The 11,566-nt window shown below is 33.7% G+C and overlaps 1 protein-coding gene across 8 annotated transcripts in view; it reads right to left on the reverse strand.

Moving 5' to 3' along the window:
* LOC144965563 (BLOC-1-related complex subunit 8-like) overlaps window positions 1-11,566 on the reverse strand; it is a 58,591-nt gene that overhangs the window by 29,890 nt on the left and 17,135 nt on the right. For all 8 annotated transcript variants that reach the window (XR_013644059.1, XM_078901044.1, XM_078901046.1 and 5 more), the window contains 3 exons: window positions 11,309-11,373; window positions 10,423-10,530; window positions 2,858-3,010 (listed from right to left, as the gene is read on the reverse strand). Coding sequence is in view for 7 of the 8 variants with exons in the window: in XM_078901044.1 (XP_078757170.1) it covers window positions 2,858-3,010; window positions 10,423-10,530; window positions 11,309-11,373 (326 nt within the window). In the remaining variant the exon portion in view is untranslated. The remainder of the gene's footprint in view (window positions 1-2,857; window positions 3,011-10,422; window positions 10,531-11,308; window positions 11,374-11,566) is intronic.

Genomic DNA, 11,566 nt, shown 5'->3' on the forward strand with positions numbered 1-11,566 from the left:
GCTGACAGAGGGAAGGATAGCCTGAATCTCCTTTGACAATCTACAATTAGACTTCCCCACTACCCATTGTTAAACTTGTACCAAATATCAGCATTATCTTTCTTTCCAATGGCTCGCATGCATGATACTTTTAAAACTGAAGCATTTCAGATGACTGGTGACAATGGGTAGTTGGTATGTGTTTGACAATGATTAAAGCTTCCAGAAGGCTGTCACCCACCTTCGATCAATGGTCAGCTTTTATCTTTCTAACACTTGATTAACACTTTCACAGTTTGCAGAAGAATGGGGCACAACCAAACGGTTTAACCCTCTCCTTCCTACATGAGAATCGTTAAGTTTGTTACGATTATCAATTAAATTTATTCTGTACAAAATTTTATGAAATTAATTTGTCACAGTTAAATGATCGCGTTATACTGAACAAAATGATGTAGGTATAGTATGTATTTATTTACTTTTGAGTTAGAGTTTTTTAAAATTCAATTTTTATGTTGGTAAGACAAGGCATTTCTGGGAAAGTCCGGAAAATGTTGCGTAAGGAGAGGGTTAAGTAGAACATACAAGTCCATTCTGGTATCAGGATCATTTGCTTGCTTTGCCCAGATTTCAACTATTTTGTCAGATTCTGGAATTTTGCCTTCAAGGATCATATACTGAAGGTGAATAAGCTGGGTCTCAAGAACATCTATAGAAGCGTGCAGTGGAATAAAAGGTGATTGCTCTGTCATTATATGTTTTAACATGGCAATAAACCAGGCTTCAACTAATGTATTTGGGACAGCAGCTTCAACCCTCACAAGAAATTTGCCCTGATGGGGCAGATTATCCAAGACTTGACTTAAGCCTCTTGATTCCTTGTGGAACATAGGGCCGCAGATTATTCAAGAGGTAATGTCTTATTGTAGTATGAGATGGCACAGTTGACAAAGGTGGTTTTCTTCCATTTTGAGAACTTCTTTTCTTTCAAGAATCTCTGTCTCACTATCAATCGAGATGTCATCTTAATCGTTAGTGTTGTAATCGAGATTGAAATCCATATTAAAGGATCCTTTGAATGTGCATGCACTTGGCTTAACAAATTTGGAAATAATAATGATCAACACTATTACCTGGATTCATGGAGATTGTGTATTTTGGAGGAATCTGATTAGCTCAAATACTTTAAAAGCATACAAGATGGCACAGGCCCTATTATTCTCAGTGCAAAGCATTGAATGAATGGATTTAGCCCTGATAAAGCCCCCCCCCCCCCCCCCTCCAAATGCACACCCAACCAAAGGCACACAAGGACACACACACACACACAAACACACACTACCAAGATTAAATAGCGAGAGTGGACACAGTAATACAACCAACTTATTGGAGGTAGCATATGGAGTAAACATATATAATAACTCACGTCATTGACCCCCCCCCCCTCCCCCCCACATACCTCCATATAAAATATTATAATTATCTATCATAATCAACTGTTTACACTATGAAAGGATACAAAAAAATATGTATTGACTGACCATAGAGGCTGACAATAAAATAGACTAAAACTTACACATTTAGAGCTAATTTTCTATTTGCATAATTTATCTACTTTTCTCGTATTTATGTATTCTAATCAGCATCCATACTAAAATACGGAAAATCAAACTGGTTGGCAAGTTTGCTCTTATCAGCTGATAATAAATTTAGTTTTAACTTATATAAACAAAAAGTGCAACACGAGATTAGCTAAAGTGATCATTATTGATTAAAGCAGAAAAAATAGCTGTTCCTCTGTTTTCAGAATTAGCCAGGCATCTTCGTTTTGCTTTAAGCACTTATGTTCAATAAACTATTTTGTACATAAATGAAAACACTATAAAAATCACACCATTTTTTTCAAATGATTCTTATGTTTTTCTCTGTTGATTGGCTATTTCAGAAATAATTATTTTCCGCATTTATTGATTTCCATTAGTAGGTACTTTGGTAAACGTCCATTTGGCCCTCCAGCAGGGAGCCGATAAATGGCCTAGTGGCTGTGACCCGATTTTTTGGACTTTTGAGTGATGGGTCTCAGAAAAAGTTCCATAGATTTTTTGTTTATGGATGGATTTTAATGATTTATGTCTTATTTTCTTCAGGAGAAATTACTCTATCGTTTGGTGTAGTTTATTTTAAAATCAATGACAATTTAGTATAACTTTTGATTATGGATAAAATAGGGTATAATTTAGCTTTGGATAATTAAAAGATTAGAACTTGGTAAATCAAAATTTCATGCTGGCACGTTTATTTAACATCTTAACTTTTTATAAAATTAAATTCAGGGCAAAGTTGTATACCGCATCCATGAAATTCGTTCCAGTAAAATCCTTACTCAAATCTTAGCGGTCATTTTAGACCAGTTTTGAAATCCAAATGGCGGTTACTACCGGAAATGCAACAATTTTCAGGTCACAAAGTCCGTCAGTAAATAACAAAGGCAAATAGAAGACCATTTGTCAGCCTTTAAACTAACACAACTTTTTTTCTGCTTATCTGATTTTCACAATTTTGGTATCATTAGAATCGTGTTGAAAAGCACTTTAAAATGATATAGGTTTCATTGAGCTCAATCCAATTTGAATTTTTTACCAAAGTACCTATCATTAGCGCCTTGACATGAATTTGTACACACAACCTTCAAATTATGATAAATGGTTACTTACAACTCTTCATTTCAACAAATAGTCAACCAAATAAAATCTGAATTTACTTCTATGGTTTTAAAGTTAAAATAAGTAAATGGCAATAAATCACTTGATAAAGTGCACACACACAAAAAAATATATTTAAAAACAAACTTTGATATCAGTAACTGCACTTAACTTACTCCAAGAAAGGTGAGCTGGGTGATGCTTGACTGAGATTGTCACCAGGTCCAAAAGAGGCAGACGAACTACTTGTTGATGGTCTTACAGCTGGATCAGTGGCCATGGAAGGAAGTTTACGATCTCCTGTCATTGGACTACTCCTACCTTGTTTTCTGTAGTTATGTGAAAGTAAAATATATATACATTTCTATAGGGATTAGTCGGACCAGCTGATACAAAAGAGATAAAGATAAGATCCAATTATTAATTAAAAGAGGAAATTAAATTGTGTTTTATACAAGTACAAGACTCAATTAAATCCAAAAACATAAGTATCAAACTAACAATAACAGAAACATCAAACGCACACACATACATACACACACACACACATCAAACCAGAGAAGTATGTTGTTTTACAGAGTCCCAAACCATGATTTAATTTGACAATAACACCCACACAAACACACACATTAAATTTTAAAGTAACCATTGTTTAGGTAATCAACAAAAACATAGCAAATCATAGATTCACACAAAGAAACACACACACACACACACACACACAATTTTTAATCTAATTGGTTAAGGACCCAAACTAATAACGTAAAATTAAATCTGATAGACAGACTTATAGAAAAAAAACTGAGTTTTTCATTTCTTATTACAAAAGACTAAACGAATTGAAATATCTTTGTTTTGTTGTTTTAAAGTGAATTAGTTTTCCATTCATGTTACTGTGTGAGGATTTGAGGGTTGAGGAAGTGGGACTCATCCTGTATAAATTTGTTAATCTTTTTATTACTAAGATTTTCATATAGTTCGTTGAAAGTATGGGTGGTGCTTTGCAGGCCTGTAATGGCTGGTGACAATAATTGTCTGGTCTTTTTGAACACGCGAAAATAGACCAACTGGACAAAAAGATGGATAAACAAACATAACACAGATATAACACAGCAATTGACTAGTCAAACTATGTCATTTTTCCCCAATTCATTTATAATAAATAAAATCACAATTATTTGAGAGAATACACACATAGCTGGTCCCCAGTCTGAGCTAATTGTAAAATGAAAGGAAGAGAACAATTCCTATTTTTTAAAAAGGATGTGGAGCCCTTGACACGAGAAGCTGTTTGTGTTAACTTTTTAAGCAAATTCTTTCGTTTATTTGGATTAATTATTAAAGAAGAAGAAGTAGTATAGTAGTAGTGGTGGTGGTAGTAGTAGTAGTAGTAGTAGTAGTAGTAGTAGTAGTAGTAGTAGTAGTGTAGTAGTAGTAGTAGTAGTAGTAGTAGTAGTAGTAGTAGTAGTAGTAGTAGTAGTAGTAGTAGTAGTGGTAGTAATAGAAGAAGACGGGAACGAAGAAGAAGAGGAAGAAAAGGAAGAAGAAGAAGAGGAAGAAGAAGAAGAAGAAGAAGAAGAAGAAGAAGAAGAAGAAGAAGAAGAAGAAGAAGAAGAAGAAGAAGAAGAAGAAGAAGAAGAAGAAGAGAATAAGAAGAAGAAGAAGAAGAAGAGAAGAAGAAGAAGAAGAGGAGGAGGAGGAGGAGGAGGAGAAGGACTAGGAGGAGGTGCAGTCGTTTGAAAGAAGAAAAAGAGCAAATGCAATTACGGTTGTAAAGGAAAGGAAACTTTTGCTATTAAGAATTCATTCACCTTTTCATTAAAAGAAAAATATTTATTTTGCAAGAATAGCCTAATGCTAAGTCAGTAAAAGGCGAATATTTATTTTGCATGCATTATTCTGGTTCACTTTCGACCGGATACAAAGAAAGCGTTGGAATAGAGAGTTGCGATAATTATGACAAGATGAAATTACAGAAGGAAAGAAATTGACTTCTCTCAGCTCCTTAATATTGTTTTTAACCAGTCATTTTATAATTACAGTGCACTCTGGATACATCGACGTTGCCTAAGTCGATTTTTACCCAAGTCGATTTTTTTTCTTGGTCCCTCCCCCTTCTTCCTATATAACATTAGTAAAAAAAAAAAACAAACTCCACATAAGTCGATGTCGCTTAATTCGATGTTCTTATCACTAATGACTACAAAAAAAATCACAAATAAACATTTCCATTGGTTAAAAAAGCTACAGTAAGAATTTTAAGTGGTTAAGAATATCCGTGAAAGATTGGCGCACATCGATGTGATGTAGGTGCTTTGCCTGACGTCCGTGTTCAATGTACATGAGCAGTATTGAATAACTTTAATTTCTCCATCTCAAATTTTACATTGTCGCAACTTCAAGTTCAAGATTTTTTTTTGGTTCTAATCCTAGGCCATCCTATGTTATGGCCCTCTTAATTAGTATCAATTTTATCAAGAGGAATTCAAGTCAAGTCTACAACTACAATGGCAAACCTATCGCGGAAAAGGAAGATTCGATGCATTTGGAAAGTTTGGCATGTCACAGAAAATCATCCCATAGGAAATTGGCATACCAGCTATTTCTGTCTCGACGATTTACAAGAAGCATGACCTTGACCTAGTGGCTCCTACTCTTCCGCTTTTCGCGGAATAATTTCACTTAATTGGTATACATTCCAAATTCAAGGCATTCTCATCAAGGAATTTTTTTTTTAAATCTCTAGCGAAAAAAAAGTGAGCTATGGCTTATTTCGTCATCTCCTATGGTCAATCAACACACATTTTGTATGTCTGATAAGTCTCTTCAAAGTGTGTGCTGCTGATGTCGGATATTATATGTTTGAAAGGGGGGTTGACCGAAGTATTATTATTATTATTGTGACTCCAATTCGTGAGGTCAATGACCTTGGTAATATTATATGTTGGCTTCAATCGGTAATAATATTATTTGAGTACGGTCAGCTTATTTCCCTATTTAATTTTCGCCCTGTGTCCGTGTGTGTATGTGTGTACCGGCACGCGCGTTTGCTTGATGTGTGTGTGGGGGGGGGGGGGGGGGGGGGGGGGGTCCTGACAAGGTTAAATCCATCCATTCAATGCTTTGCTCTCAGACGGCCAGGACCTGTGTGTTCTCTATTATTATTTGACCCCATTCTTAGTCTTTACACAATCTGTACATTTTTACACATTTTTTAATTTTAATCATTTGAGTACTTTTGGATTGTCTATTACATTTTCTGTTGCAAAGTATGTCATAGTCAATAACAGTAAGTTGATTCCGCTTTTTAAATCTCAAATTCCGATTTTTATGTATTCTGATTCCTCTATGGGACTATTGGGGGTAGGAGCCTCTCATGACCACTATGAAGGGACATACTTATTCTAGATTGGTTTGCTTTGTTCAAATGAGTTTTCACTCCGGTTAAGTTGATTTTCGGATAAGTCGATTTTTTTCTCGGTTCCCCTGGGCATCGTCTTATCCGGAGTCCACTGTAGTTCTCAATTAATTCTATCAATCAGACTATAAACGTTCAAGGGTACACAAAGTTTTGTGTGATGGTAGGCTGTATCAGGCTGGCAGATGTTATGTGTAATAACACAGTATTAATAGCTAACGGGTTTTGTTTTGTTTTTGCCTTGACAGATTAAAAACTTCATTTTTTTTTCAAGGCGACGAAATAAGAACTCGTTTTTCTTTTATGTTTATTTTTTCTTTTGAACGACAAAAGTTTTTTTTCGTTTTTTTTTTTACATTGACACTTGACAGAATTTATTGAGCAAAGTTGTATTGTCGGATGATTTACAGGCCTGGCTTTGAGTGTTTTTTGATACATACTTTTATCTTTCAATTTTTGCTTTTTGTTTTGCCTAACATTACCTTCCCACACTGATAGATATGAATGCAGAATAATGAGACTCAAAAAAACAAAAAAGATGATTAACGATTTTTTGTCAGTGTGTAGTTGCCTCAAAGAAAAACAAATACAGTCCATTTGTTTATTTAATTCAAATGCTTTCTTTGTTTTTTCATTCCACTTCAGCGCATTGTCAACAGTAATGCCAAGATATTTAAAATGATTAACCAGTAATTATAATTACCAGACCAAGAATAACACAACACAACACCAAATATCAATCTAATGTACAACTTATATTAATTTTGAATTATATCCAGAACCAAGAAAACAATATTCTAAATTTAAAGGACTTCAAAAATGTCGCAATCAAGACTTGTTAAAACAATATCACAGCTACCATTAACAACCTAAAATCTAATCATATGTGAAATATTTGCCAGTGCTCTCTTAGGGTCACTGGTAATCCACTCAAGACAGAGTCGTCCTTACAATTAATAAAAGGAATAAAAATAAATTTGAAACCCTGATCAACTAACGATTTCAATTGATTAGAACATTACAAAAGAGGGAGAAAAAAGTTAAGGAAAAACACTTATAAACCACAAAAATCTGTCAATTAAGGAAAGTTCTCAGAACTTGGTGATTCTAGCAAAATAAACCTATCAAAATACCAAAAAAAAAAAAAAAAAGCAAGACTCCATTTTGTAAGTTAAATCCCAAACTTTAACATTAACCAATCAAGACATGCCAATGACAATGTGATTTATTTGGGTTCTTTTGGGTTTTTTCTTTTCTTTTGGTTTGTTTGGTTGTTTATTTAATTTGTTTTTGCTTAATATTTTTTCCCCGTTTCTCTTTAGCAATGATGGTGTTGGATAAGAAAGAAAAATAAAGAAAAGAAAAAAAAAAACCCAATTCAAATCTATCCGTGAGCTGTACTCAATACTACTACTACTACTACTACTACTAATAATAATAATAATAATAATAATAACAATAATAACAATAATAATAACAATAATAATAATAATAATAATAATAATAATAATAATAATAATAATAATAATAATAATAATAATAATAATAAAACAGTCCAATCTGGTTAATCGCAACATCTTGGGATCAGCAAAAATGTTGCGATTAACCTAAGTTGCGTTTCCTGACGCAATTGCAACATTTTACACATATATATGCTGAACTCAAACAAGTTTGAAAAAAAAAACATGGCAGCCCTGTAAAGACTTTGACAAGCAAAAGAAGCTTGGGTGCAAGTCAACATCTTATTCAGATTGGATTAAGTTTCACTCTTTTGCTCTTAACATTTGTAAGAATCAAAGAGATTTGCTTTGATGAGAGATAATAAGCTCTTACCCGACTCGTTTGTCACAATGCACAGTTATCAATCCCAAAACCAAGGATATTGCACAGTCTCTCTTTTCAACTGTCATTGTCTACCTGTTGTCAAGACAATGCCCAGCTCCCTCGCCTCCTATTTAATGGCCACTGATGACATTACAAACCCATATTGCAAAGCCATGCCATCTTTTCTCTAATAAAATGATGACACACTACTGTAGCATTAAATCCCGCTCACTCTCGCTTTTTCAACCTGTCACGATTTCTTCCATGATGAAATTTAAACATGATATTTTGTTTGAATTTATCACTTTTTTTAGGGCGAAAATTTGTTGCAATTAACCGAAGTTTGTTGCAATTAACCAGTGACTTTTATATAGAATTAATTCCGTTTCTTAGGAAATGTTGCAGTTAACCGAATTGCGATTACCCGGAGTGGACTGTAATAATAATAATAATAATAATAATAATAATAATAACAATAATAATAATAACAATAATAATAATAAAGACACATCAGACTTTAAGACCTTGAATTACAAGTTAGATTGGTTTTAAAACAAAGAAAGACACGCACATAAACTATTCTCTCTCGCTTCCTATACCCTCCACTAAAATAAAAAGATAGGTTTTATGCAAATGATATGTGGAAGGCATTATATATGACAAAATATGAGTGTACAGTGCAACTTGCTTACAAAAAAGTCAATGGGACTGAAGGTCATTATTTGTAATAACCAAGGTTTCGTAGAATCTAAAGCCTCACTTTTGACATAATACAATAGATGTAACCTTGTAAGTACGCACTTAAAGTTGGTAAAAATAAATGAAAAACCCCCTTGCCACATTGCCCCACAAACACAACACTAGCAGGACTGACCCTTAATCCAGTTAGGGTTAATGGGATAAGATTAGTGGATCATCTCCCGACCTTTGCTCCATCTCCCCTACCTCACAGACATCATCTCACAAAAGTAATAACCTGACTCCAATGAGCGCCATTCTTCTTCACATTTCTCCAGTTGTCTTAATTCGCAATGATACAACCCAACCTACCACACGTTTGATTGTGTATTTCAAGTCTAGTTTTCAGCCATTTGCATTCGAGACCTTTTTTCTCTCTTTTAACTTCGTTGTTGAGCCAAGAAAGTTCCCTCCTATCTGTGACTTTTTTCGTTTTTATAGGTACGTAGGAAACAATGGCTTCTCAGCAGATCGTTTCGAAAGTCTCAGAGTTCAACTCTATAAAGGATACACACTTATTTCTGGTATCTTCCTTAAAAAGAGTTAGATTTATATTTTTGGTGTTTCTTGAAATTACTGTTTTGAAAGGTTGAGTGTCTTTTGAGACATCCAAGCTAAAGTTCAGGATAAAATAGTCAGACAGGCCTATGCACTCAGATTTTCAATGTTGTTTTCAAAAGAGGATATAAAATATGGCCTGAAGTGTGCTATGGAACTTTAACTTGTTGATGAGACAGTCATTGCGATAATCCTTTAAAGCTGACATGTTATTGTATTCAGATAGAAAATTGATGATAAAATCGCCTATGGTGATACTAATTTGTTTTCAATTTTATGTCAGATATTATATTATAATAATCTTTTTAAAATGTCACTGGAGTTGTTTAAATGGGCAGCTGGTAGAGGCATATGATGTTAAAAAATTGTCTGTTTGCTTTAAAAGAGAAGGAAGCAGCCTCACTTGTCTCTTGGAGGATGATGTGGACATCAAATTATCTGAAAAAAATAAAAATAACTTCACTCCCTTGCTTGCCGTTGTGTGGAAAAGATAAAATCTGAAAACCAACCTTGCATTAAGCTGACTTTGAAATAATGATCGATACACTTTCCAATTTCTTGTTATGAATGATGTCACAAATGTCATTAACTTAATTTTTGACTGAGCTGGCATGAACCCATTCAATGTTAATGCTGTTTTATTGTAACTGACTCGTTATGTGAATCAGGATAGGTGGGGGCGTTCATGATGATGTTGTTGTGGACAGTGACTTTCGATCGTCTAAAAAATGCAGCATTTTCATCGGCCGCCACAGGGTCATGGTCGCCTGAGGCAGTCCGAGAAGTGATGAGTGTTGTCTTTGCAGTTGTTTCTGACTTCAGTGGCACTAATATAGCTACAAATGTGAAAACAAATCCAATTTAATGACAATTCCAGTGAACAGTTAAAAAATTTCATTGAGTTTAGAAAGCAATGCAAAAATAGTTTTATGATAATTTTTTCTCTATTCAGAAAAATAATAGACATTAAAATTTTATTAGTTGAATCCAAGGTTTCGTTGGATCCAAAGTGCACTGTATCTCATTTAGATTCAGTTAACTTAAAAAGCAAGGTATATTTTTTACTGATTTCCCAAAACCTAGAACAAGTCACTTTGGCTGATAGTTGATGATAAATGGCCACTTGTAAAAACAATGTCACTAACTGTTACTCTTAGCAGCACTGGAAATCAAATAGAATAAGTCTAACCTTGATTTAATTACCTTTTATTATCCTCGTATGTTATTTGCTGCTTCATGAACATGGCATTTTTCAATAAGTCTTGGATATTTTGGAAATGTATGGCACTGCTCTGCATGGCTTTCACTGCACTGAAAAAATTGAAAAAAACATAAAATTATTAAACATGTAAAAAAGCACCCATTTAGTACAATATCAACTAAATGTACTAAAGATGTTCATCAAGGGATCTCACACAAAAGTAACACCTGACATGTAATATAAGACATGATGCCCTCTGGGTACTATTACAGCACATCTTGTCATCTCTAATATAAGTGATAACATTTCAAAATATTTAATATTGAAAGAATAAAAGAGATATTTTGACTACAATATAAAATAATGTTTCTTTTTAAATAGGCGAGAGAAACAAGTTAATAGACAACTGCTACAAACCTAAAAGATGTATTTATTAAATCAAATTTGACATTCTTCGATTCAATTACTGATTGATCAAATAGAATGGAAGTCGCTCCAAATTAGGAGGAAAGCAGCATGCCTGATCATGACGTATAAGAACAAAATTGTGGCTATTTCAAACCCTGACCTCCAAACACCAACACGAACATCTAGGACTTCCCACATGGACAGCTTCATTCCCCTGACATCCACCAAAGACCTCAGAAAAAATTCTCATTTTAACCCAGAACCATCACAACTTGGAACAATTTAATGCGAGAAGTTACATCTGCATCCACTTTAGATTTATTTGCAGAGCTTCTAGATCACTGCTGAATTTTCAACTTAATGTTATTGTTCATGTCAAAATCTTCATGAGTAAAGGTGAATATTGAATGAAGATTCATATTCATATAAGACTATATTTGGAATAATTTACAATAAAAGAGTGTAATAAAAGATACTAACTTTACAGCGTAATCTGCATCAAAACAAGCACCTTGAACTTTAGTTTGGACTTCTTCTACTTCATGCTGTAATCAGAGGGAAAAATAGGAATATAAACAATAAAAAACAAAACAGAATGTTTCAATTAAAAAATTCCATAATAAGATGGACAATGATGGTGATCATCATTGTTGTCATTTTTCTATTTCATGCTGAAATCAGAGGGATAAATAGGAATATAAACAAAAAAATAAAAACAGGGATTCAATTAAAAATTCC

Source organism: Berghia stephanieae, chromosome 2 (genome assembly GCF_034508935.2).
Source record: "Berghia stephanieae isolate SIO BIC M18660-M18661 chromosome 2, UCSD_Bste_1.3, whole genome shotgun sequence".
Taxonomy (NCBI): domain Eukaryota; kingdom Metazoa; phylum Mollusca; class Gastropoda; order Nudibranchia; family Aeolidiidae; genus Berghia; species Berghia stephanieae.